The following is a 27632-nucleotide window of genomic DNA, read 5'->3' as shown; positions in this document are numbered from 1 at the left end:
GACATTGTTTAAATTTTTTTTTTTTTAAATCAGACTTCATGTTCATTTTGGCAGATCCAGTGTAGGCGCACTATCCTATTCCCCTCACTATCCACTCGCGTGGGCCTGCGCTTGTCAGTGACGTTCCTTATTCTCGCTATATGATTTTACAGCTTTAACATTTGTTAATAATACGCTCTGTATGTAGTATCATCCATCGCTTTTCCTTTTTAAATGGGCACTTTTAAGCGAACGCAAGAAGTAACAACGGGAACATTTTTAAACAGGCATTTCACGGTAAAGCATTTCGACTCTTCGGCCAATCATATAGCGAGAGCGAGTGGATAGTGAGGGGAAGAGGATAGTGAACCTATACCGGCAGCTCTCGTGCATATAAAATAATAATATAAAATGTTGGGGGGAAAGAAGGAGATGAGTCGTTGATGGCTTTCTCCACTTTATTGTGGCAACAATAAGAAAACAAAATAATAGCGGACTGCCGCCACATTCGACCGCAAAGTTTTGCTTCTCACTGATCCCCCCCTCGCCTCCTACTACTCACAGCTCTCCAGTGCCAGCGTCTCTTAAACGGATCGTGCATAGTGTCTTGTTATGAGCTTTTTGTTGACAAAGGTATCGAACAGACGATGTGCTGACAACTTTGTTTCTTTATTAACACATGGAGCTAACAGTACGAACACAGCTTGGGGCTCTCGGCAGGCTGTGCGGAGCGATAGCTAGAGCCTGTGCCTCTCTATCACACTCCCGCGTCACGTGACCAAAACAAGAGTAACGTTGCGTGCACATCAGGGTACCTCGAAAAACATATCAGAATATTACATGCAGTTATGCCATTACAGTATAAAATAAAATAATAATGGTGCACTGAGAAGCTGGACCAACAAATCACACTCCTGACATTTAAAAAAAAAAAAAAAAACTTAAAATTTGCGGCATCTTGGGAGCAAGCAGCCAGAATCAAACGGTATTTCAACATGCCAAAAAGACTTGCATTTACTGTCTTTTTCAAAAAGAAGGAAGATGGTTCAAAACGAGTCAGAAAAGCACCTAGAAAAGAAAGAAAAAAAGGAAAGTCCCACGGCATGGCAAGTGGGCATTTGCGTTTTGTTTTCAGCACCATTTTCTGCATAATGTCCGTAACTGGGTGCGGGCCCGTGAAGGGGCCATCGGACAGCAGAGTGGTGACGTAGCGGGAACTGAGAAGAGTGCTGTGTGAGAGCGAAGTTGGCGGTCGCATATTGCAGCAGTCCGCTGTTATTTTTGTGAATGGTTATTTAACTGTTGCCACAATAAAGTGAAGGAAGCCATCATTCACTCCTCTCCTTTCTATTTCCCTATTCGGGCTATTACAATATGTTCCGGGACCTGTCCACATGCCGTCATCCCTGCGCTGTCATATGTACTTTGCGTTCCGGCACCGTATGATTTACAAATTAAGCACTGTTCCACAACAGTTGGCAGCTCTGCTTTGACAAACGTCATCAGTCATCTATCCAAAAATCACACTTTTTTTGCAAATCTTTGATCATAAGCAGACTGGTTCAGGAAGCAGGCATCTTCGAAGTCCTTGTAGCAGAGAACACGACTCGATGATGGCTTGAAATTCATTCGCTTAGTGCGAACAAAAGATGTCCATTTATGTGCCCTGCTATCCTTCAGCCACTCATACAACTTTTCTTTAGATTGAGAACAATACATCGCCACACACCGCCGTGGCATCTTACCGAGAAGCAATGCAACAATACTGTGTGTATGGCGGACTTCCCTCGCAGTTCTCGGTGTGACGTCAATTCCGAAGATTGTCGAAGAAAAGCATTTTCGTTGTCAAGGGCGTTGCTATGGGTTAAACAAAGAATCTGGAAGGGTTGCGTTAAAAAAAATAACGAAAATATGCTTATAATTGTTTAGCCATTGATATTATTCAAAAACATGGTTAGCCAAACTTACTTCACATTTGGCCTTTAAGGTCCTAAGCCTTTTTTGTGTGTGTGTGTGTGTGTGTGTGTGTGTGTGTGTGTGTGTCTATGTTTGTTTGTTTTGTGGCATTTTTTTTTTATTTTTAAAACATGCAAACATTACTCTGAGGTACCTTTTTTTTTTTTTTTTTTTTTTTTTTTTTTTTTTTTTTTTTTTTAAGATGCGTTCATAGTCCCCTCAGCAATAGGTTTCGCAAACGATCACTCTAAATATAATGTGGAAATGCAAACAAAATTGTCAGAACACAAAAATATAATACAAATAGTGAAAATAAAGTACACAGAAAACAACCAGAAAACAAATTATCATTTTAAACATGCTTTTTATTAGAGCTTCACTCAAACCACTTATCTTCCACACTCTTATGCTGTCTTCAGTTTTCTTCATGGCAAGTTTCGACCAATGAGATTAGCGGGATTGTCATTGTTCTGTCGGCTCATTTGTCAGAAAGTGGGGGAATGCACTCCCCTACATATTCTTGAAAAGCAGCATGCCAGTATCTGTTCATTCTACAAATTAAACACTACAGTGGTACCTCTTCTTACGAATGTCTCTACATACAGAATTTTCAGGTTAAGACACGCCTCAGCGGAAAATATTGCCTCTCTCTGCAATAGAAATTTCAGGATACAAAAGGTAGAAATACAATATGGCTGGAACTTGCAGCTCCCAGAGTTTACTGAATGCAACAGCTGCTCTACCATTGCCTAGAATTCCTGGCATCCGATTGGCTAAGAGGGACTTCTACTGTACGTGTGTATCCCAGCGTCCTCTTCATTCACCCCTCATGTTCCGACAGCTTTACATGAGTGTTTTAACTTTTATTCTTTATTCTTGTTTTTTTCTACATTATGCACAAATCTGATTTTATGCTTATTGTGCAATAATCTAATTCGTCCATTGTAAGCTTAATACAGGAAGCCGCCTTTGTTTCTGAATACCGGTCGATTCCGTTTTTCAAGAGACTATTGGCAACCCTATTTGAAGGAATCATTTGTAAGAATTGCACTTCAATTATTTATTAAATGGCTTGTAATATTTCAATAGACATTAAAGAAGCATATTTTTTGGAAATACTTTTAAAACGGTTCTCAATGGTTAAGCCGATATTTTCCTACTTTAAAAAGTCGGTACGTTTTAGCTGTCATTGTCTTGATTCTGTGTTTACAACGGCTGTCCCGCCATCTACCAATCAGCCAATTACGAGATCAGTTCTTTGTCTTAAGCTGTCCATGTCTTTGTCCAGGTTGTCACAGCACTGTGGGCTACATAAACTAAGGTTGCTTTCACAATCAGTCTATGATAGAGCAAAAAAACTAGTTCCATATTTCAAATGTCATGACAAATTCAGAGACAAAACAAAGACATGCATTGGAGATGGCTTCGATCAATGGAGACAGCTGAAATGCCTAAGGTGCATGTCTTTTCCTTGACAGGTGATGTACACTTGAATGTTTCTCTACTGCTTTCATGTATTGTAAAATGACATTTGGAATGTGCACAAAGTTAGCATGCACATGCCAAATGTATAGCATGGGAGTTGATTGCTTTTATGCGCATACATACATGTTGGTCCGTAATTGAAATTAAAATGGCTGGAGGAATAAACTCTGTGGATGCTGTCAATGCATCACCAAATAAGATACTTATTTGCATTTATTGCTTATATGTTGAGAAAAGTAGGGAACTTCCCCTCCTATCATGGTCATGCTTTCATTTTTTTTGATTATTTTGAATTTTTGTTATGTAGCCTAACAGACATACAGCAGGTTGTAGACTACACATGTTGTGTGTTCACTTAATCCTAGCTAACATTAATGTGTTTTTTTAGCCTTTGTCTTTACTGATTGAAATGCAACATTGATATGATAACGCAGCTTTATTCATTGCGAAGTGCTTATCTGGCAACCCAAAGGGGAAGAGGATGTTGTTTGCTTTAATGTCTTGTTCCTGGTTGCAGTACCATTTTAGCCACCGATCTTTCGTATGGCATTTTGTCTATGAAGGTCTTTTCACTGCAATTTCAAATATACAGTGGTACCTCAACACATAATTGCTATGACACACGATCTTTTTGACATCTGACGTAAAATTTGACTCACCATTTATTTCTAAATCCGATGACATGCTCGAAATATGACAATCTATGACAGCGCCGCAGTTACTTTGTTTTCCCGCAAGACTGACGCACACTGGATTTTGTTGTGAGAGAAATCAACATAGGTTCCAAGAATGTCAGTGCATGTGGCGGAAAAAAAAAAAAAAGGTGAGGCTTACCATGGAAAAATATACAAAAATATGAGCATGGTGGGCGCGTCCGTGAACTGACTTGACAATACGGCAGTAGAATGTCTAGAATTTCAACGGTCCTCCTCTGACCTCCGTTCGCCAGTCTTTATAAGTTAAGGTGACAATTATTATTGTGGTAACCGCCAAAAAATCGCCAGCTTCGTCAAATTTTTTATTATTTATTTCAGAATTTGTTTAACACAACATGCCTATTGTTCACCCCAGCTGAACAAAGTGAAAGTAAAAAGTCCTCCCTCCCTCACTCTGTCAAGTCAGCCACGCGGTGCGTTCAGGTAGACTACACAAAACACATCCGCCACATTTGAACCCCATTCGTTACATTATTACAGGTATTATTATTAGTAGTATTATTGTATTATTATTCTCATTTTTATTCATAATTTATTTGTTTTGCACTGTGTAATTGCTATTTGAAATAGTACCAGCAGCATTTATTAAGGAGTTAGTGTACGTTGTCAGGCTGTGGAACGAATTATTCTTATGGGAAAATCCTGCTCGATGTACAACCATTCCAACTTACAATCAAGGTCCTGGATCGAGTTAACTTAGTATGTAGAGGTACCACTGTAGTTTATTCATGAAAACGCATAAACAACAAAATATTGGTCTGCAATCCAGCCTGCATCTGACGGTTGTGCAATAACATTTGCCCTGCAATTGCTTATCCTAAAATCTTTAGTATTTTGACTGGCTAAGCCACATGATACAGTAGCTGTATGTAATGGTGTTCACTCTCAAACTAATTTAAAGTTCTTCAGCTGATAGTTAGAACCCTGTTAGGTGGAATAAAGCTTTGCAAATATAACAAACCACATGGAAATGTGTGACTGGATGGTGGGAAGAGGACAGTCCACCCTCTAATCATGATTTGAGGTGATAAATTCGTCAACACCTTTTTACGTGACCATATTTGCTATAAACAGGAAGGCTTGATGAGATTCGCATTTTGTTATTATTATTATTTTACCACGTCTTCAACTACATCATGAGAGACGGATGGGGTGGAGTAGGGGCAGTTTGTGGGGATGCAGGAATGTGGGACGCGAGTCTGTGCCCTGGTCACATGAACAATGAATGTAGATGTGTAATACTTTGACGGCATCTACACTCTCGGTTCATCAAAAAAAAAAAAAAAAAAAAGGAGCGCATGCCGATCATGAAGTTACACGATTGGTCAATACTTGGCAGCGCATCGTAGGAGCAGGTAGGATATGTCGCACTATATGGCATGACAAGCAGAAATTCTAACACACCAGACTTCCTACGTTGTGTTCGTGAGGCGTCCAAGATGCCAGATTGACAGTTGATGATTATGTCACACTACACGGGGCGATCGCAACCTCCAACCTCAACACGTCAGCCATGACAGTTTTTGAATTGAATAAAAAGACATATATCTAGACACAAGGCTACCATCCATCCCATCACTTGATTGATAGAAAGGGCAGCCAGTCAAATAACAACATTCATTACACACACAACAAAAAATGCCACATTGGTGGAGGTTCTCCTCTTGAAAACCAGATCTGGAATCAAAAAATTGTGAGTACCCGTGTTCATCTGCTTTATCTGAAGTTGGTTCACTGGGGATATATCGGTAGAAAATGGATAGAGAAAGAGAAAAACATTTACACATATAATACAACATTAAACTCAACGTTGTGTGTTTAAAGTTGTGTCCAAAGGTTTTTTTTTTTCTTTTAACAGATGGATATATATTTTGTTTTTTTAAAAGTTCACCACTCTTTTTTTCCCCCAGGGGGATGTTGTTGGGGTTTTTTTCTCTAGGTTTTTGCCAGTAATTGTTTTGGAACTGATAGCGAGGTACTTTATACAGGTATCTCATGAGAAAAGTCAGAATTTTGGTATCGTGACAACACTAGGAGTAAATGCAGAGTCTCAAATACTGCATCTGCAGTTTTTTCTATTTTCCTCACCTATTTTCTTACTTTCTATTAGCTGCTAAGAGCAGTGGCAAGGACAGTCCGCTGTTTTTATGATAATGGTGTTTGTCGTACTGATATGTACATAGTGCTTAAGAACTTTTCCTGATAAATATGTCAGGAATGGCATTTTATTGTTTTTATGCAAGAGTCAGACACTAATCATCATTTTTTAACAATTGTCCAAGTCTGATTCGGTCCACTGTGTTGTGAAATGTGTGGCTGGTTAAGACCTTTGTACTCTACCGTGTCTCACGGTGATCACAGATGACTATGTTTACACAGTCCTTCTTTTTTCTCCTGACAGCTTCAAAGGAATGCAAACAAAAAGAGACTGAAAGTGACCCAAAAATAAAATCAAAAGAACCCAGAGCAGAAGCGCATCCCATACTTCAACCTGTGTCTGAACTGGTTGTCCCACAGAGTAACTCTCAGGACAGCACAAAGGAGTCCACAAACAGTGACACCTTACTTGGGACAACTGAAAAATCAGACCACTCAATACCAAACAAAAAAACAAAATCTGATCCATCTCTGGCCTCACAATCATCAACCACATTAAAAGCTGAACACAGTGAAACTGGGTCCGTGTTGAAGTCTTTGACATCATATATTATACCAAAGAAGCAATCTGGACTTCAGTCCTCATCCAGCCACATGGTAGCCTCATGCCAGAAATCTTCGGTCTCAACAATGCTGAACGAGACTCGAAATCTGCCCGTGCCACCTGCGCCAAGTGCTCCCCCGTCACGACCTTCTCAACCAAATAACCAGGTCAGACAGAGCATCCAGCGTTCCCTCACCAGCATCTTGTCCAAAAGGTAAGAATTCGGTTCGGAATTTTAATTTAAGTTATTTAAATAGCCAGAGATTATCATGACAATATTAACTGCCTATAATATTAGTACATATTTAAAAAAAAAATATTGACTAACATTCTTTTTGTCTGTCAAGGGTTTTCGAATGTGAGGATTTGGACATATCTGAAAGTGATGCCGTAAAGCTTGTTGCAAGCATTGAGACTGAGATGTTTGACATATTTCGCAATACAGACAGTAAATACATGAATAAGTACAGAACAATCATGTTCAACCTGAAAGATCCCAAAAACAAGGTTTGCTCAAATTTATTAAGGGCTATTTTGTGGTTGTTTTTTTTTTTTGTTTTTTTTTGTTTTTTTGTTTTGTAATTTGAATACTATTTAAACTGATATATGCCAGATTTAATATAATTCATAGGTACTACCAGATTATTTTTCTCTAGGGCTTGTTGCATCGAGTTGTACAAGGGGACATTAGTCCTTTCAGACTGGTTAGGATGAGCCAAAAGGACATGCAGTCTACCAAGGTCCCTGACCAAACATCAGAGGTAAATTGAATGTCAAAAATGTATAAGGTTGGGCAAAACACACGGTAGGCCATGGCGAAGTACGAAATTCATCGCCGTTGAGCTGAAAGCTACGGTGACCGGGAGGTGTCAGGTGAAACGCAAACACTTTGAAAATAGAAAAAGGCACGAAACCCAATTGCAAACGCTTTGCAAAAGAAAAAAAGGATGAACGCAAGCTGGCAGAACAAGACTACCACTTGCCAAAGCATGACTGCAAGTAAGCACCGACCCCACTTGCTACAACACGAATGCAAATGGCTCGCAACTCGAATGCAAAAGAAAAATGAACTAATGCAAACTGCCACAACACGATCCCTAATTCCTAAAGCGTAATTGCAAATTGGCAAAAGCACGAACCCCAATGACGTATCGCAAGCAACGCGTCACTTTTTCTCATTAATATTCATGACGTTAGCAATTGTTGTTAGGCGGGTCAACCTCCCGTTTGTCCCTAACGCATGGAAATAGTGTACGAACGAGATGTTGACTATGCCAAAACTACCAATTCCGTCCAAAAATGATGTCCCTGGTGCCAAATTCACCGGTAAAGATGTGAAAGAACATACAAATGTTCAGTTAAAGAGATGGCTTGAGTGTCGAGGGCTGTAAAAGAGCCGACCTGGTCCAGCGGTAGTTTTTTTAACGAAGCATTGTGCATTGTCTTACGCCACTGACAATGACATTCTCCTGTTTCAACAATCTATCCTTTACCACCATATGCCTTCTTGGGGGCAATTTACATTGCTATTTTTGTGTAGCGATCGCAAATGTTACTCAGTGACAGTAAACGAACACTTAATTTTTTCATTAATAATAAATCTTGATTCTATGATTTATTTACACTTCCCCCTTACTAAAGTTGTTTTTTTTTTACGACAGAAAAGGTAACAGTGGCAGTCAGATACCATTTAATTTTTTTCAGGTCATTCATTGTCAGACAGAAGCAGCACGGCAAAACACCACGCTAAAAATTAAGTAAAAATATCAAAATTTTCTTCACTTTGCTGGCGTTCAACTTTTGGCCGTCCGCGCAATTTGATCCATTCTTCACCTTTTATCCTCTGAGTTTTTGGTTTCGGGAAACGTGTGAAAAAAAACATCCTTCATATTTTGAAATGTCTAGAGATGTTTCCACAAGCTCCATAGCAGCAGTGTTTATTCGGCATGTTCTTTTTTGAAAGATTACTGGAGAAAACAAGCAGAAATAACATGGATTGTATGCGAGGGCGTATCTAAAATGACCCACTTCCGAGTTACGGTCTAAAAATAGCATTCGTGCGGTACGCTATTGCTACAACACAAATGCAAATGGCTCGCAACATGACTGCAAATGGCTCGCAAGACGAATGCAAAAAGCCACAGCACACCTGCAAAAAACCACAGCACGACTGCAACAGGACGACCCGGAAGTTAAAAAAAAAAAAAAAAAAAAAAAAGGACACTTTGTAAATTGCTTTATGTGCTTTGCGACCATCTCTACGGACCGCTGTGAAGTTGGCACCCCCATCAGACGCAAATTTATATAAAAATTATGTCAATTGTTTGTGCTATAAAAAGTTTTTGTCCTGTATTGTTGGAGATATTTTTAACTTCTTCATAGGTTATTCTGAGGTCAATCAGCCTCCCATTTTGATGAAAGATTTTGTCAATCGTTTTGGCTGGGAAAATTTGTCGTTTGTGCTGCTATCGTTTTATAGATATTGAGATATTTATTTCGAGTGAGGACGTCATAAGTCCCGTAGCTGAGGGAGCGTAGCAACGCTCGAACGTATCAGAAACGAATGGCACCACTTCGGGTTCATTTTGCTGTAAATGAGGAATGGATGGTGACGTCATCACTTGAAATTCAAATCTTAAGCCCCCCATTTACAGCAAAATGGACCCAAATTTGTTTGTACTAGTTGTTGACACACCCATCATTGAGAGAGATGATTCGGTCCGTCAGCCACGGGAGTTATGACGTCCTCACTCGAAATGAATATCTCAATATCTATAAAAAGATAGCAGCCTAAACGACAATTTTTTACAGCACAAACGATTAATATCTTTTCACAAATTTTTGCCTCTGATTGGTGGGGGCAAGTTCACAGAGGTCTGTAGAGATGGTCGCAAAGCACAAGAAGCAATATACAGTGCCTTGCAAAAGTATTCGGCCCCCTTGAACCTTGCAACCTTTCGCCACATTTCAGGCTTCAAACATAAAGATATAAAATTTAAATTTTTTGTCAAGAATCAACAACAAGTGGGACACAGTCGTGAAGTGGAACAAAATTTATTGGATAATTTAAACTTTTTTTAACAAATAAAAAACTGAAAAGTGGGGCGTGCAATATTATTCGGCCCCCTTGCGTTAATACTTTGTAGCGCCACCTTTTGCTCCAATTACAGCTGCAAGTCGCTTGGGGTATGTTTCTATCGGTTTTGCACATCGAGAGACTGACATTCTTGCCCATTCTTCCTTGCAAAACAGCTCGAGCTCAGTGAGGTTGGATGGAGAGTGTTTGTGAACAGCACTCTTCAGCTCTTTCCACAGATTCTCCATTGGATTCAGGTCTGGACTTTGACTTGGCCATTCTAACACCTGGATACGTTTATTTTTGAACCATTCCATTGTAGATTTGGCTTTATGTTTTGGATCATTGTTGGCAGAGTTCACCCTCACAGCGGTACACGTAGCGTACCTTTGCAGTTAGCGAAGCACCGAATATAAAAGTAGATACAAACTGTTTAAGGAGGACAAGGAGACGCTGCTGCTTGCTTGGTCACTCGCTGCACACACATTGACTGCATGCAGGAGGGTATTTATTCACCACGCCCACACAGGTGCACACAATCAGGTAATTAAACATAATTGAGAGCATAGTTTAACACCCCCACTTGCTCTCACATTATAAGCAAAAACAAAAATATACACATGTCACAATTACAATATTACATATGTAGTACAACATGTATTCACAATCTGTCATATTGCACTACTGCTGTTTCAGTCATTCTCCAAACATAAATTTTTCAAATTTCATCAACTTAAATTTTGTTGCAGGCTTCGTCATCACATCTGCTAACATATCTTCAGTTGGACAATATTCTAACAAAACTTTTCCCCAGTTACAGTTGAACGAATAAAATTATACTTAACATCAACATGTTTGCATCTTTACCCATCTACCCCCCACTGCTTTCTCGCCCTCTGGCAGGTTGGTCAGGGTAAATATGCCATTTTCTCAAAGAATCCATTTCCTCAACCATTCTTTTGACTTATCCGATTTTACAGCTTCTGTGAATGACACAGGTATACCGCACATTACACGGTAACAATAATCAATGTTGCTCTGGACTTGATCAGTCTCTTCTTTAAAAACTCCACAATCTGTGTACCTGTCTGGCTGTCTCCTCTCTCTAGTAGGGTAACGTCTATCTCTAGGAGACTCAGGCTCACGCTTTATCTCAATACTTTGAGGTTGGTCTGACCTAGACCTGTTTTGGATGAAGTCATCATCATCATCATCATCATCACTATTAGGTGCAAAATTAGTCTGCGTTTCTTTACCCGATTTCGTCACAAATTTTACCAATCTCCGTTTTTGCACCTTTCTGCTGGCAGGGAAATAAACAATGTATGCCGGACTATACTTGTCATATCCGATAAAAATACATTTTTCACTCCTTGGATCAAGTTTACTCTTCTCTTGAGTGTAGGCAAAACATTCTGATCCGAATTTTTGCATTTTAGACAAATTTGGCCGTCTTCCTGTCAACATCTCGATTGGCGTCTGTTTTATACGTTTATTAAAACATCGATTTCTAATTACAGCTGCAGTTTGGACTGCATAAGTCCACAATAGTTTCGGCAAACCACTTTCAATTAGCATGCACCTTGCCATATCAAAAAGTGTACGCCAATTTCGCTCAGCTGTCCCATTTTGATGGGGAGAATATGGTGCTGAGGTCTGATGTTTAATTGCATTTTTAATGAGCAATGTCTGGTATGCTTTACTTGTAAATTCGGTACCGTTATCAGATCGGAGACATTTTACTTTTCCATATGGGGCTATATCCGCTAGAAATTTTTCTGTAGCAAATATTGTGCCGCTTTTATTCTTTAGAAAATAAACAAACACCATACTGGTAAAATCATCAGTAAATGAAAGTGCGTATTTGTGCCCGTCTCTAGACTGAGGATGAATTGGTCCTGCTAAGTCTGTGTGAACTAATTCTAGTGGGGTTTTAGCCCGTACGTCAGGGTTCCTGTTTCTTGTCTGATAAAACTTTCCCTGGATGCAAACTTCACACTCTAAAGGTTTGTTCGTTAACCCCTTAATATCCATACCATCAACAACATCTTGCAACTTCTGTATATCATGATAGTTGCAGTGTCCAAGTATTTCATGCCACGTTTGCAGATCATGACACCCTTTATATTTATCATTACATTCGTTATCATCATCATTTACTGTGTGCAAATAATATAGTCTATCGTGCATGTGCATATCGAATCTCGTACCGTCTTTGTAGATTAAAACGTCTTTCCCCTTCTTGAAGATCACGGTCGCTCCATTTGCAGTGGCTGCCCTCACAGACATAATGTCTTGTGGGTATGATGGAATATACAACGCGTTCCTCAGCGTTGCTTTCACGTGTCTTCCTTTGCTGTCAATCAGACGAACTTGTGCGTCGCCTCGGCGCTCTGCGATGCCCTTGCACCGTGTGCCGTCTGCCAGCTCCACGTAGTGAGTCTTGGCCTGGAACTTGTCATCGAACCTTTTGAACTTTGCGATGTCGGTGACTATGTGCGAGGTGGCCCCACAGTCAACCATTAGGCCCCGCACGTCCACTCGCGCTGCTCCCTCGCTCGCTCGGAAGTAGTATTCGCCGTCCTGGTCGGCTGTCTTCCCGGAAACTCTGCGTGATTCGTCTCGTTCTCGCCGCTGCTTCCGTCTGCAAGTTGCGTCCCGGTGAGTGTTGCTTCTGCAATAGCTGCACCAGAGTTTGCGCTGGCAGGCTCTCGCCAAGTGTCCTTTCGTGCCACACTTAAAACACACAATTTCGGCCGTGGCCCTCTCGGCAACCCGGTCACCTGCTTCAGCGGGTCTTCTCTGCTGGCGCACTTTCATGACGTTGTCATCTATAGCTGCTGCGCGCATTTTCTCCGTGTCTTCGTAGCTACGCAGCTTAGTTTTAAATTCGGCGAACGATATTGTTTCATCACTTTGTGTGATGTGAATTGCGAATGGTTTGAAGGACTCGGGCAAACCTTTCAAAACCATCGCCACCAACAGTCCGTCGCTCAAGGTCTCGCCGGCATTTCGTAGCGCTGTGATTGCGGTCTCCGCCCGGATCACGTACTCTGTCACGGTTTCGCTTTCCGCCTTCTGCAGGAAAGTTAATTCTGTGTAGAGGCTTATTATGCGCGGCTTTCCTTTACCTAGATAGTAGTCTCTTAAAATGTGCAGTGCTCTCCGCCCGTCATCGGCTGCTTCCCGCATGACCAGTGACAAACTTTTGTCATCCAAAAATTGAATGAGCTCGGCGTATGCTTCTTCATTCTTTCTCTCGTCTTCAAGAAGCTCATCCTCTTCCTCGGTAGTCGGCTCTGTCAAAATCGTGTCTCGCAGCCCTTCCAAGCGAAGGTGTCCCAAAAACTTCGCCTCCTATATTTCGTATTTCTTTTCGTCGCCATCGAACTGGAGACGCTGCCAGCGGCTGCTGGGTCTCGTGTCGGCTCGTCTGCTCATGGTGCTACCGTGCTAGCAACGTGCTATCATCACTTACACACAAGTGGAAACACGCTGTCGCTAACTGTTTAAAATACTGCTGGCATCTGGGCCCATAACCTGTTGGCAGAGTTCACCCTCACAGCGGTACACGTAGCGTACCTTTGCAGTTAGTGAAGGACCGAATATAAAAGTAGATACAAACTGTTTAAGGAGGACAAGGAGACGCTGCTGCTTGGTTGGTCACTCGCTGCACACACATTGACTGCATGCAGGAGGGTATTTATTCACCACGCCCACACAGGTGCACACAATCAGGTAATTAAACATAATTGAGAGCATAGTTTAACAATCATTGTCCTGTTGGAAGATAGATCTCCATCCCAGTCTCAAGTCTTGTGCAGATACCAACAGGTTTTCTTCCAGAATGTTCCTGTATTTGGCTGCATCCATTTCCCCGTCAATTTTAACCATCTTCCCTGTCCCTGCTGAAGAAAAGCAGGCCCAAACCATGATGCTGCCACCACCATGTTTGACAGTGGGGATGGTGTGTTCAGGGTGATGAGCTGTGTTGCTTTTACGCCAAACATATCGTTTTGCATTGTGGCCAAAAAGTTCAATTTTGGTTTCATCTGACCAGAGCACCTTCTTCCACATGTTTGGTGTGTCTCCCAGGTGGCTTGTGGCAAACTTTAAACGAGACTTTTTATGGATATCTTTGAGAAATGGCTTTCTTCTTGCCACTCTTCCATAAAGGCCAGATTTGTGCAGTGATTGTTGTCCTATGGACAGACTCTCCCGCCTCAGCTGTAGATCTCTGCAGTTCATCCAGAGTGATCATGGGCCTCTTGGCTGCATCTCTGATCAGTTTTCTCCTTGTTTGAGAAGAAAGTTTGGAAGGACGGCTGGGTCTTGGTAGATTTGCAGTGGTCTGATGCTACTTCCATTTCAATATGATGGCTTGCACAGTGCTCCTTGAGATGTTTAAAGCTTGGGAAATCTTTTTGTATCCAAATCTGGCTTTAAACTTCTCCACAACAGTATCTCGGACCTGCTTGGTGTGTTCCTTGGTTTTCATAATGCTCTCTGCACTTTAAACAGAACCCTGAGACTATCACAGAGCAGGTGCATTTATACGGAGACTTGATTACAGACAGGTGGATTCTATTTATCATCATCGGTCATTTAGGACAACATTGGATCATTCAGAGATCCTCACTGAACTTCAGGAGTGAGTTTGCTGCACTGAAAGTAAAGGGGCCGAATAATATTGCACGCACCACTTTTCAGTTTTTTATTTGTTAAAAAAGTTGAAATTATCCAATAAATGTTGTTGCACTTCACGATTGTGTTACACTTGTTGTTGATTCTTGACAAAAAAATTAAATTTCATATCTTTATGTTTGAAGCCTGAAATGTGGCGAAAGGTTGCAAGATTCAAGGGGGCCAAATACTTTTGCAAGGCACTGTATAAAGTGTCGTCCTTTTTTAAATTTAGTTATTTATTTTATTTATTTATTTATTTACTTCCGGGTCATCCTCTTGCCGTCATGCTGTGGCTCTTTGCAGTTATTCTGTGGACATTTGCAGTCGTGTTGCGAGCCATTTGCATTCGTGTTGTGGCAATTGGGGTTCGTGCTTTTGCCAACTGCAGTCGTGCCTTGGCAAGTGGGAGTCGTGTTTTGCCAGCTTGAGTTCGTGCTTTTTTTTTTGTTCTGCAAAGCGTTTGCAATTGGGGTTTGTGCTTTTTTTTCTATTTGCAAGGTGTTTGGACATTGCATTTCGCCTGACACCTCTCGGCCACCGTAGAAAGCCAACACACAATGTGACTGCAGCGGCAAGCGACACGCATCGCCCTCTGCGTGTGCGTTATCATTTCATCTCCGATTGGCTATGATTTTAAAGCCAACAACCTCCCATACTGCTGCAATTTTATTTATGTCCCCGTAAATCATGCCGAGAGGTATTATAAAGTCTGTGCTGATCGCACGCACACTGCTAAAATTGATAAACTCCTCCATGTTGACTGTTTTTTTTCCTTTTTTTTTCCTGTACAGACGAGAGGTAAAAACTTTATTTTTCAGTCATGGATTTCATATTGTGAAAAAAACGAAAATGTAAAAAATAATGCCATCCAAACAATACGTCTTGACATCAATGAGAACAAAAGCAACATACTAACCACGTTTACATGCTGACTTTTATTCATACCGATTCAAATCATTCCGAATGGAAATTTCAGATCAGCTGTTTACATGTCACTTCATCTATTCCGATCCAGCGTTTACATGTGACTGCCTTTATTCCGAAAGGACGTTTGACAACTGCCGTCTGACATGCGCAGATTAATCAAAACAAAGCGTCACGTTGCAAAACATGGAGATCGATCGTCGGAGTGCTGCTGTTTTAACTTTAACCCACTTGTTGTGTTTGTGGGGTCATATCCGATTCTGCTGTTTTGCTCTTTTGCCTTGTAGTAGCCGGTTTTCCACCGGTTTCTAATCTGGTCAACGCTCCGGTCTATTCCGGCTTCGTGTAACCTCTCGTGAACTTTTTTAAATAGTTCACTGTTCCTCGTTTTACGCCCGTCTAAGCGAGCAATTATATTCAATTCTTTTAAAGTTTGAATTAAATACAATCTTTCCGCCGGACTCCAATTAGGTGCGCTGTGCTTGGAAGCCATGTTGCAAGTGACGTTACTTACGTCACTAAGTGACGTCACCACGTCAGTACGGAGCATGTGCAGAAAGAACGCAACCAGACACCATTCCGCTTCCCTGTTTACATGATATAATTTGACTTCTAATCGGTTTGGGAAAAGGAATATTCCACCCCTGTGAATCGGAATGAAATTCCATTCGGTTTGGGCCTGTTCATTCCGAATGAGGTGTTTATATGGAACACATTTATCCGGTTTGAACAAATATTCCGATTGTAATTGGAATATTTGGCTCCATGTAAACGTGGCAACTGACTCATTTTCACATTGTTTTTGGTCTTCCGCATCTAAATATTCATCAAAATAGCTGCCATTGAAAGCACTGCCTGGATCCATCGCCATCAACGGCAGCCAGTGAGTTAAAAGTGGTATGTCGGTTATCTAAATCCTTATCATGGCAATGAGTATTGGAGCATTTAGAGGGACTACAAGATTAAAGTCCTATTATTGCTACAAGAAAAAAAAAGTCATTGTTACGTAGGGTTAATGTAGCTATAAGCCGTAACGCGTACATGTACTGTACCTTAGCTGTGAGCTATGACGAAGCATTAGAATAAATCCTTCTATTGATTATAATTTGATGTAGATGAGGCAAAATATTAAGGATTTCCTTTTTTCTAAAACTGATTCTAAAACACAAGATGCCTTCAATATTGTTGATTTTAAAATAGGCGGCAACACGCTACGTAAAGTAAGTAGCGGGTTACAGCTACATTACCCATGCGTAATAATACCTCTTTTTTTCGTAGCAATAGTACGACTTTAATCTCGTAGTCCTTTTTTTTTGCCCTAATACTCTGTCGTAAACCTACAAATATACCGTGGGGCAAATAAGTATTTAGTCAACCACAAATTGTGCAAGTTCTCCCACTTGAAAATATTGGAGAGGCCTGTAATTGTCAACATGGGTAAACCTCAACCATGAGAGACAGACTGGAAAAAAAAACAGAAAATCACATTGTTTGATTCTTATATAATTTGTTGCATGGAGCCCCAGATCGAGGGAGATTATCAGTGGTCTTCTATGTCTTCCATTTTCTAATTATTGCTCCCACAATTGATTTCTTTACACCTCGCGTTTTACCTATTGCAGATTCAGTTTTCCCAGCCTGGGGCAGGTCTACAATTTTGTCTCTGGTGTCCTTCAACAGCTCTTTGGTCTTGGCCATAGTGGAGTTTAGAGTGTGACTGACTGAGTTTGTGGACAGGTGTCTTTTATACCAATAATGAGTTAAAACAGGTGCCATTAATACAGGTAATGGAGCCTCGTTTGACCTCGTTAGAAGAAGTTAGACCTCTTTGACAGCCAGAAATCTTGCTTGTTTGTTGGTGACCAAATACTTTTTTCACTACAATTTGGAAATAAATTCTTTAAAAATCAAACAATGTGATTTTCTGTTTTTTTTTTTTCTTTTCACATTCTGTCTCTCATGGTTGAGGTTTACCCATGTTGACAGTTACAGGCCTCTCTAATCTTTCAAGTAGGAGAACTTGCACAATTGGTGGTTGACTAAATAATTATTTGCCCCACTGTAGATACAAACAAAAACAGGCTCTTTACAGTATTGTAGAAAGAAACCATATATATAATGTTGACAAAGTGTGGATTGTGGATGTCAATTTTCAGAGTCCTCGCTGGTGATTTGTCGATCAATAAATCCGTTGCTGCTTGGTTGTAGTGCCAGGCAACAGAAATAGAACCATGATCTCTTTTCTTATATCGTGTCGCTGGGCCGCGTGCAAAATTTCCCGTGTTGAACGTTGCAAGTCGCTTCGCCGAAAGAGGGTTGTCAATTTTTGCCTCGTCGCGCTCGTTCCATAGATAAGGTATTGAACGCGAGCAACGTCGCCTCCCGTGTTTTGCCCATAAGACAGCACAGTTTTATAAATTCATGATTTGTCAGTCGTTTTCCTTCGGGACCAACATAATCTTGTTTGTCTCAGGTTAAAAATGCAGTTGCAAAAGCGCCAAGTTTGATGCAGCAGCCTGAAGTGGTGCAGGTTGATCTTTCCTGTTTAAACGTCACTAAACCAGAAAGAAGACCGTTGGGCAATGTGAGCTTTCATCTTATTCTAATGCAGATGATTGTATTGATATTTGTGTAATGTGTTGATGATTATGCATTTTTTACTGTGCAAACAGAAGAGAAGTCTTTCTAATTCCACTGTTGCTCTCAAGAGCAAAATGAGTGAGCCAAGCAAAGGGAGTGCATTGCCAGATGTTCTTTCCTGTATGTTAAAAGACACTACCTCAGAACACAAGGCTCACCTGTTTGACCTAAAATGCAAGATTTGTACAGGTGAATTAAGAATACCTCTAGCCTTAGAAGCATAATATCTATCTTTTACTGTATATATTCAGTCCACTTAAAAATCAACTTTTTTTTTCCATTGTCAAAGGACAAATAAGGGAGGAGGAACCACCAAGCAAAAGAAGTAAGGTGTCTGAATCAAGCAATAAGCCATACTCACGGCTAGGAGAGTCTACAGGAGATGACTCACCTCTACGAGCGCCCCCTGACTCACCTGACTCTGATTATTCATTGTCTACTTTCGACTCTTCTTCCCGTCTTGTAATTGACACCAGTGATTTTGCTGTCAATGAATCACCAGCTTCTCCTATTAGGGAGTCTCCAGCCTCACCGACTTTAGAGTCACCTGCGTCCCCTGTCATGGAGTCTCCTAAGTCCCCAGTTTCTGACGGTTCAAAAATCACATCAAGACGAACTTATACACCTGTTGTGATTCCAGCTGTCTCCACTGTAACTATTACAAGGCGAGACCCGCGTACCGCAGCTAGTCGGAGCGCCGCTACATCACGTAGCACCTCTGTTCCCACAAATACACAAAAGAGTCAATCAGCACCTTATGCCCCTATTACGGAAAGCTCTACTTCATCTGTATCAAATTTGCCAGCACCACCAACAAAACCACTACCAAAACCCATCCTAATGAAGCCATCCTCCTCAGCCGATCCACGACTGTATAGCGCATCCTTAAGGTATTAATATGTTTATATAATCGTACATACTGTAATATCTCATGTATAGTATGTATTCCAACAATTGTTCTCAAAAGCTGATTTTTCTTTTTCAGTGGTATATTAAGAGCTTGGCAAACAACCATAGTGACAATCTATAGCTACTTCGATGAAAAGTGTATTACACATGGGAAATTACAGTTGTATAAAATTTGGTGAACTAGAAAAGATATGAGTTTGGATTTGTTTTGGATTTGTTTTCAGAAATGTGATCTCTGAATCTACTGCCAATGGTGAAACTTCACAGTTTCTGGCTAAGCAAGAAATACTGTGGAAAGGTTTCCTCAGCATGTTCACTGTATCGAAGTTTGTTACGAAGGCGTATCTCGTTTCAGGATCTGCCGAAATTTTGAAATCGGTAACATTTTGAAGTTTTATTTGAGCGGCTCTATCATTTTGTTTGGCATTAAACTGAAAACAACTTGTACTTTTTCTTAGGAACTGCCTGATACACTAGAAATTGGTGGACGAATCATGCCTCAAACAGTGTGGGACTATATTGCCAAGCTCAAGACCAACATTACAAAGGTTAGCATAAAGTCCAATGCTATTGGAACAATGAGGCCAAGACCATTATTTTTTCTGTAGTCAACAAAAACTGTGAAATATCTATGATCAATTATATACTTGGTTTTAACTTTGATGTCCACATTTATACTTGCCATATAGGTGTATATGCGCTAATAACAAACAATTATGAATTTGTCTTTTACAAAAAAAATTGTAAAATGGACAGTACTTATTTAATACATTTATCTACATGGTTACCATGCCCAAAGCGCTTTACATTAGCACACATTTACCCTTTCACGCACACATTCACAGACCGCTGGTTCTGCTGCCATACAAGGCGCTGTCAACCCATTGTACAATGTCTTGTACATTATATGCTTTTTTCTTTTTTCAATAGGAGTTATGCGTGATCCGCTTTCATCCTTCATCTGAAGAAGAAGAGGTGGCATATGTCTCACTCTTTTCCTACTTCAGCAGCAGAGGGCGTTTTGGTGTAGTTTCCAACCACAGCCGTTCCATCAAAGATGTTTACCTTGTACCATTAAGCGCAAAGGAATCCATCCCATCCATACTGCAACCTTTAGAAGGACCAGGTGTGATCATGTTTTAGACATTAATTCATTTATTCATTCATTCACTTATTCAAAGGGATGGTTCCCATGGTTGTTTTCCAATGGTAAATGTTATTTAAAAACATAAGTATAATACAATATATATTCATATACTGTATGTTATTGGGTTTTTGTTTCTTTTCAGGATTTGAAAAGAACAGGCCCAACCTTCTTCTTGGTTTAGCAATTATCCAAAAAACAAAACGTCCTGGAAGTACACTTCAGGAAATGGAAGAAAAGAAATCAAAAGTTCCCTCTAAAGACCCTCTTTGGATCCCAAAACCTCCTGTCCTCTATGGTTCCGACAAATTGGAAGTTTTCAAACCCTATGATCCTGAGACCCCTGCAAGCACAACCCCTCCTTTATCACCCCCTTGTCCTGAATCACCATCAGAATCATCTTCTTCTGCAAAAATAATTCCATCACATCTGACCTCTATGAAATCAAACTCTGAAGTTTCAACTTCAAGCCCTCCTGCATCCAATCCGTCCACATCCAGTAGCATATCTGAAAGCAATATGAAAACCCCGAGTGTTACACCACTATCAACTATTCTGAATGCACTGTTCAAAAATAAGCAAACTAACGTCATGGTCTCTAATGAGGAAAAATGTACTACTAATGTGACAACAGATAGTGAGAAGGTATCTGTCATTCCTCATGTATCCAGATCAATGATGGATCCAATTGTTCAACAATATGGACAGAAATCCAAAGTCAAAGATCTAGAAGAGGATGACACATTTGATCGTCCTTATGACCCAGAGGAGGAATATGACCCAGCAATAGGATATGAAACGTTTTCTTCACAAAGCAAAGGAAAGAATTTGAAAAGCCCTCCATTATCAAGTACTGTAGATGATGATGTTGCCTATGATCCAGAAGATGAGACTATTTTTCAGGATGTCCAATGTGATGCAGTGAAGCAGACTCAAACTAAAATATTAACCTCTCCAGCATCATCATTTCCAGTAACCACACATGTTGATACACCATCTTTTTCAAAAAGTTCAATCCAGGCCTCTCCTCTAGCTGCAGTTCCACAGACTCTTCCCACAGGTACTGTAGTTGTCTCAGCTGCGACACTGACTGAGCAGCAACGAATGCTTGAGGAACTTAATAAACAGATTGAAGAGCAAAAACGACAGTTAAAGGAACAGGAAGAGGCACTTCGTCAACAAAAAGAGGCTGTAGGTATATTCATGGCTCAGTTTTCTAGTAATGATCCCATGATGTCTCTTCCACCAAAGCCGCTGCCTCTCAGTCAAGTTTTCCCAAATCAGAGTGGTGTGAAACATTCAGAGCCTCCAGAATCAAAAAATCCCGATCCTGAAGAGACCAGCAATCCGACAGATGGTGTGGATGCTCCTGACAGACTGTCTCAAACTGTTAAGCAAGAAGGTACAATCATCACATCAGTTAAAAAAACAGATGAATTATCTGAAAATATAAAGGAAAGTGAAAAATCCTCTGCTGGTGAGATTGAAGATTCTGATGTACCTTATGATCCAGAGGATAATGTTTTCAATGAAATCCAAGAGGATGTTTTTCAAGGATGCACACAAAACAGACGGGATTCTTCTTTATCCAAATCTCCAATTTCATATCACAGCAGAAGGCATAGGTCATCACCAAAGAGACGAAGTCATCGTGAAAGAGACCGCTGCAGAAGTCCTTCAAGGAGATCCCAGCAGCGGTCTGTTTCACGTTCCAGGAGACATAGAGGAAGAGATAGACACAGAAAAAGTGAAAAAGACAGGTCAACACACAGAAGTAGAGACCACTCTGAACGGCAGGCTCGTCACCATAAATCACGCAGTTTAAGGCGGCATTCCCATGATCGTAGGAGGTCCACATCCCATGCTAGAGAAAATGTTTTGGTGCCACATGCACAGAAAGAGTTCAAGGCATCCACTAATATCACTGAGAAACATATGCATGTTACTTTGAACTGTCAGTTGAACCAAGATGTTGGACAGGGCGATGAACAAAATTTCAAATTTGATAGCTCTGAAAAAGAAATTTTACAAGAAAATTTGCCCGTTTTAAAAATTGGAACTTCACAATGTCCAAATTACAATGAACCCTTAGAAAACGAGGACAGTGCACTTAACACTGGTAAGGATCTTACCACACAGATAATAAAACAGCTGGGAGATAAATTTGAAAGTTCCATTCCTTTAAGAGAAATTGACCCCCCCATTCGAGATTCCCCTGAGAGTCCTGATCCTGATCCACGATTTATAAAACCAAGTGGTGTGGAAAATATTCCCTGTACTGATGAAGTCATTGATTGCGAGACACAAGTCAATCAGTTAGAAAATGAAGTTCAGCATATCCAGACCCAAGAGTGTGAGGTGAAATATTTAGATAGAAAACATTCAGAAAAACTTTGTCAAGTGCTTGGAAATTTAATTTCATCTACAAAAATGGGTACTGGTTTAGCATCTCCATTGGGCCATGGTTTAATAAGTTCAAAACCAGGTAGTGATCCAGAAAGAGGGATTGAAGTTCCAAATCAGAAGGTACAAGAAAATACGTCCCATTCAGGACAACCAGCTAACAAGGCAAGCGCCTTGGATATCAGTGGTGTACATATTGAAGGCATGGGAGGATGTAGTGGCCCCAGTAAAGAAAGTAAGGGTTACCTTCAAGTGAAGGACTTTCAGCAACATGGGAGGGATGCTGATTTGAATAGCATTAATTGCAGTGAAAAAAGTATATTAAAGTCAAATGTCTCCACATATTCTTATAGATACTCGTGTACAGTATCCCAAGCAACGTCAGATGAGAAACATACAAGTGAAAAATTTGTAGAAACAGAAGAGCAGGCATCTATGTGTAGACAAGGGCTAAGTATAAATTACAAACATTTTAAATCTAACACTTCCTGTGCTAGACAAGAAAATGTTGGATCTGCAAACTTTTTCAAAGAATCATCGTATGGTGTTGACCTCCACGAGCATAGAAAGCGTGATGGTACAGAAGTTTCTTCTTTAGGGCCAGATCAAGTTGTCACTTGTATGGGTGGCCAACGTTTAATTGGTGCTGTTGGGTCAAATGTTCCAGACAGAGGCATTGGAGAATCATCTCCAGATAGCAATTATGTAAGCATTCAAGAAAGTAACAAGCATGATCAAGGTCCTGAGAGAGCAAATGAAAAAAATCCTCAACAAAACCAATCTTCTATTTCTGGTGACTTGAGAACTCAAGGATCATTGGGAGATTCAATAATACAACATAGAAATGATGAAGGTGGTGTCCATCAATCTGGTTGGAAAACTACAAATACAGAAATCCATGTACCCAACAGAATAGACCCTTGTAAACCATGGTTTGAAATGGGAGCACAAAATGTAGGGCCTTCAAATGATGATAGAAGACCAGGTGGTTCGGACGTCATTGGACCAACGGGGGGAAATATGTATAATGATACATCTGTCCCAGTACATAACAGGAGCGACCCAGATGGTCTCTATTTCACTGGACCAGGAGCCAGTGTCAGAGGACCCGATAGGCATAACTGGAATGGACCAGAGAGGTTATATACTGACAAGAGAATGACCCCGCTTGGTAGAAGAGGACCAGATTTTTGTGATTTTAGAACACAAGAATGGAACACTGGAAATCCAGAAACAGCTGATACTGTTCTTGGCAGTAAACCAGCATGTCCTGATTTCAGTATACCATTCTCTGAAAACAAACAAGATCAATTAAGATCACGTTTTGAGAGAGGTCTGTGTAAGGATTCTCCTGCACATGAGAATAGAGGGCCGAGAGATGCAGAAGGCAATGATGTCACGGGCCAAGACCCTGCCGTGGAAAGTCCAAGGATTGACGCAAAAGGGTTTGTAGGCTCCCATTTCAGTGGGCCAGAGAATAAAAGGAGGGAATTATTATTAAACTTTCCCAAGTGTGACAGAAACAAATCTGAATTTCCAAATTTTAGTCCACTAGAACCTAAGAGAGGAGAAATAGGAAGGACATTTTTTACTGCACCAGGTCTTGAGAGGGATAATCAGAGGGGTCATGGTTTTTCAAGGTGCGCCATAGAGGATCAAGTAACCTCTGCTGTCAGGGGAGATCAACACCCAGATGACTTAGACCTTGCTAGGCTCAGACCTGGAAGACCAGCTTGGGATCCTCAGTCAGAAAATCAGACTCAAAGCCAGGAATTAGTCTCGCACGACTGGAGCGATCCAGACATTATGGGACCAGGACTTGCAAGAAATAACCAAGGGCCTGATAATACAAAACGTCAACAATTTATGGAACGTAAAATGGTAGAAACAAGAATTCCAAACCGACCAGGGGATCAGCATTTGGATCCAAACACAGTCTGCCCGGGGCCTGAGATAAGACATCCATATAAAGACACAGATCGTCCTTTTGGAGGACACGGCCGAGATAAAATACTTCCAAAATTGATGGGTACTGAGCGTAACTGGAGAGGTCCACATTTCAGAGCTGACTTAGAGATTCAACGAAAGGGTCCAACTTGTCAAGATTTTATAGAGCCAATATGTGATATCAGAAATCCAGGCTTTGAGGGCTTTGGGCACGACAGACGAAAACCAGCAGATATTCACCTCCGAACGAATTTTGAGGAGGATCCAAGGGGACCAGGTCCTAATTGGAGAGAAATTCCCCGGCCATTCATGGGGCCGGAAGAAAGACAAAACAGCAGATTGGGCCCAGATGACAGAGAATATCAAAGGCTTGGAAGGAAATGGGACATACAAGGGGAGGACTGGTTAGATAGACAGGAAATACAATTTAAAGAAGAGTGGGATCGTCCAGATGACAGATATCCATGGTCAAATTCTGAGGGTAGTGATGGTCCAGTTTTTGAACACAATAGAGAGGGGCCTTGTAATGAACAGAGGGGCCATGGGATAAGGGAGCAAAGACTAAGACCTGACTATGCACCTATGCCATTTTCTGGACCAATGAGAGTTTCAGAAGATAATTGGCGTGGTCCTGGCTTGAGGGATCAAAGGCCTTTCCAAGGTAATGCTGATATGGGGGGTCCTAGGCGTGATAGAGAAGGACCTCGAAATGACTTTGGAGAGATTGGAGGTGCTGAGGCAAGATGGATTTCTGAAAAGATGGGCCGCAGGGAAGGCAATGGAAGGGGAGCTCGCCCCATTGGAATAGGTCAAGACATTAGGCAGTCACGAGGTAGCAGAGGTCCAAGCATGGAACGGTCAGGGCCTGTAAATAGGATTCCTGGTGATAACAATTCATTTCAAAACAGAAGAGAAGGTGAGATGAAAGACAGCCATGAGCAAAGAATAATAGGAGATATACATTCACGAAACCAGGAAAATCCATATCGTGGAAGGCCAGTGAGTGACACAAAGAATTTGCATCAAACAGAAAGAGAAGGCATAGACAATAAAGGTCCTAAACCAGGCAGATCTGAAACTGATTTTAGAATGCAAGGCCCAGACATGAGAAGGTTTAATGACAAAACTGATATGCGGGGGACACCTGAAAATCCAAGACCAGGACCTGAGCCTGGTGAGTGGAATCCAGGCACTGAAATGGAGAAAGTGGGCCCAGGTTTACACTCAAGGGAACATGATCCTGCCATGAAGGATGGCAGGGAGTTTTCTGGCATAAGAGACTCAAGAGGCTATAATACACAACGGTTTCACAATCGCGGTGGAAGACCCACAAACAGGTCTCGAGGATTCGGTGGTCTTATGAGGGGTCATAGGAGTAGTGCTGTAAATCCAAAAAGTCAACCAGAAGTTAAGATCCCCAAAACTAGGTCTGCCTTACTGCCTACCCCAACTGAAGGCCGCATATGTTTACCAAATCAAAAGTGAGCAATCCAAGCATGTTCAGCACAAAAGAAAACGAGACAGACAAACCCCTTAACAGACAGTGGAGTAGAGGCAGATTATTTGATCAAGAAAGACAAGGAGGTGAGTTAGAAAAAGGTCCTGTTGGCAAGGAGGGAGATAATTGTGACATTAAGTGACAAATTGGAAGCCTGTGATTCACGTCAAAAACACTAAAACTAATATGGCATGGGTTGATTGTAACTTAATAGCTGCCATTAACGGTGACGTCCATTCCATGTTGAAAAGTTCAAAAGTATTGAACGTCCGTCATGGTCATTGTCAACCAATGAGTAATGTGTATCAAAAATATTTGTAAGGATGTTAATCATAACATAAATTGGAAGAGTCCATGCCGTAATGAAATTCTAACATGACCTAAAGACATAATCAGCATTACGATGACAAACTTAAATCTCGTCAGGTACCTCTGTTCACAATAATATATGTGTTTTGCTTGTTTCAGTTGGTAGTTCATAAATCCATGTATGATTCTCTTTGGACGAAATGTGTCTAACCCTAACCACTTGTTAAATAAGGTCTTGGAGAAATATCACGAAGTTTAAAAACTAATTGTACAGAATTGTATATGGTTGATTTATAGTTCTCGTTTATGTTATAGTGTATATGTTGCTTCAGTTTATGGCCCTTTTACAACAAAAACAATAAAAAAGGCCTAGCTTTTCAATTTTGTCCTTGTTTCTTTTTCTTTGAATCTTTATTTAAGCACTTCTGTATGGAGTTTGCATTTTCTTCCTTTGCTTGTCCCTACATTTCAATAACGTATATTATTTGAAGACTCCAATTGTCCAAAGGTGTGTGGTTGTTTGGCTACAGTCTGCACACTGTAAAAAAAAAACTTCCTACAAGGCATGTGGTAAGACTATTTGAATGCTGCTTATGACAGATGTCGTAAAGTGTCATTGAGTAAATGATGTCATGTTTGATGCATAGTTGATAGTGTTTAAAATGACTGGATCAAGATGACTGGATTAGGATGATTTAATGACAATGTCATAAGCATCCATTCATATTCATGACGTGTCATGTTTATGATTATGGATAGTGTTTATGTCAGTCTCATAAGAAGCTTTCAAATAAAGTTCAACAAGTCCTTAAAATTTTAAGTAGACATAATTCAAAGTCGTAAGTTTTCTTAGGTGACTTACTTTGACAGTGGGGCGGAAACCCTCTGCACCCCTTAGTGTTGAGGAGAAAAACCTTTTAGTATTTTTTATTTTTTTTAAATAATGAATAAAATATTGAAACAATAGCATATTTAACTTTGGGGATTAAATATATATGTTGAAAAAGTTATTATTTTTTGTTAATAACATAGTCACCCTTTGACACCTTGCTTGGATTTGCATTATAATACATGGGCGCTTTTATTTCCAGTACAAAAACTGTACGGTAACACTTTATAATAACTATCCGTTTTACTAGTTAATAGATCATTAGTAAACTGTTGATTTATTGTTGATTTTGTGAAGTATTTGTTAACAGTTTGTTAACACTGGAAGTCCCGTTTTTTTTTTTTTTTTTTTTTTTTTCGGGCTATAAAGA

The 27632-nt window shown here is 40.5% G+C and overlaps 1 protein-coding gene across 2 annotated transcripts in view; it reads left to right on the top strand.

The window, feature by feature from the left end:
- LOC130909820 (uncharacterized) overlaps positions 1-26754 on the top strand; it is an 82248-nt gene extending 55494 nt beyond the window's left edge. For both annotated transcript variants that reach the window (XM_057826698.1, XM_057826709.1), the window contains exons 7-16: positions 6538-7051; positions 7185-7344; positions 7494-7598; positions 17997-18107; positions 18196-18352; positions 18453-19053; positions 19297-19450; positions 19531-19620; positions 20003-20198; positions 20362-26754. In XM_057826698.1, coding sequence (XP_057682681.1) covers positions 6538-7051; positions 7185-7344; positions 7494-7598; positions 17997-18107; positions 18196-18352; positions 18453-19053; positions 19297-19450; positions 19531-19620; positions 20003-20198; positions 20362-26051 — 7778 coding nt within the window. In that variant the 3' untranslated portion in view covers positions 26052-26754. The remainder of the gene's footprint in view (positions 1-6537; positions 7052-7184; positions 7345-7493; positions 7599-17996; positions 18108-18195; positions 18353-18452; positions 19054-19296; positions 19451-19530; positions 19621-20002; positions 20199-20361) is intronic.
- The last annotated feature ends 878 nt before the right edge of the window (positions 26755-27632 follow it).

The sequence above is a fragment of the Corythoichthys intestinalis genome, chromosome 2 (assembly GCF_030265065.1).
Source record: "Corythoichthys intestinalis isolate RoL2023-P3 chromosome 2, ASM3026506v1, whole genome shotgun sequence".
NCBI classification, from domain to species: Eukaryota; Metazoa; Chordata; class Actinopteri; order Syngnathiformes; family Syngnathidae; genus Corythoichthys; species Corythoichthys intestinalis.
Note: the sequence above shows the minus strand (reverse complement) of the source record. Positions and strands in the feature narration are given on the sequence as shown.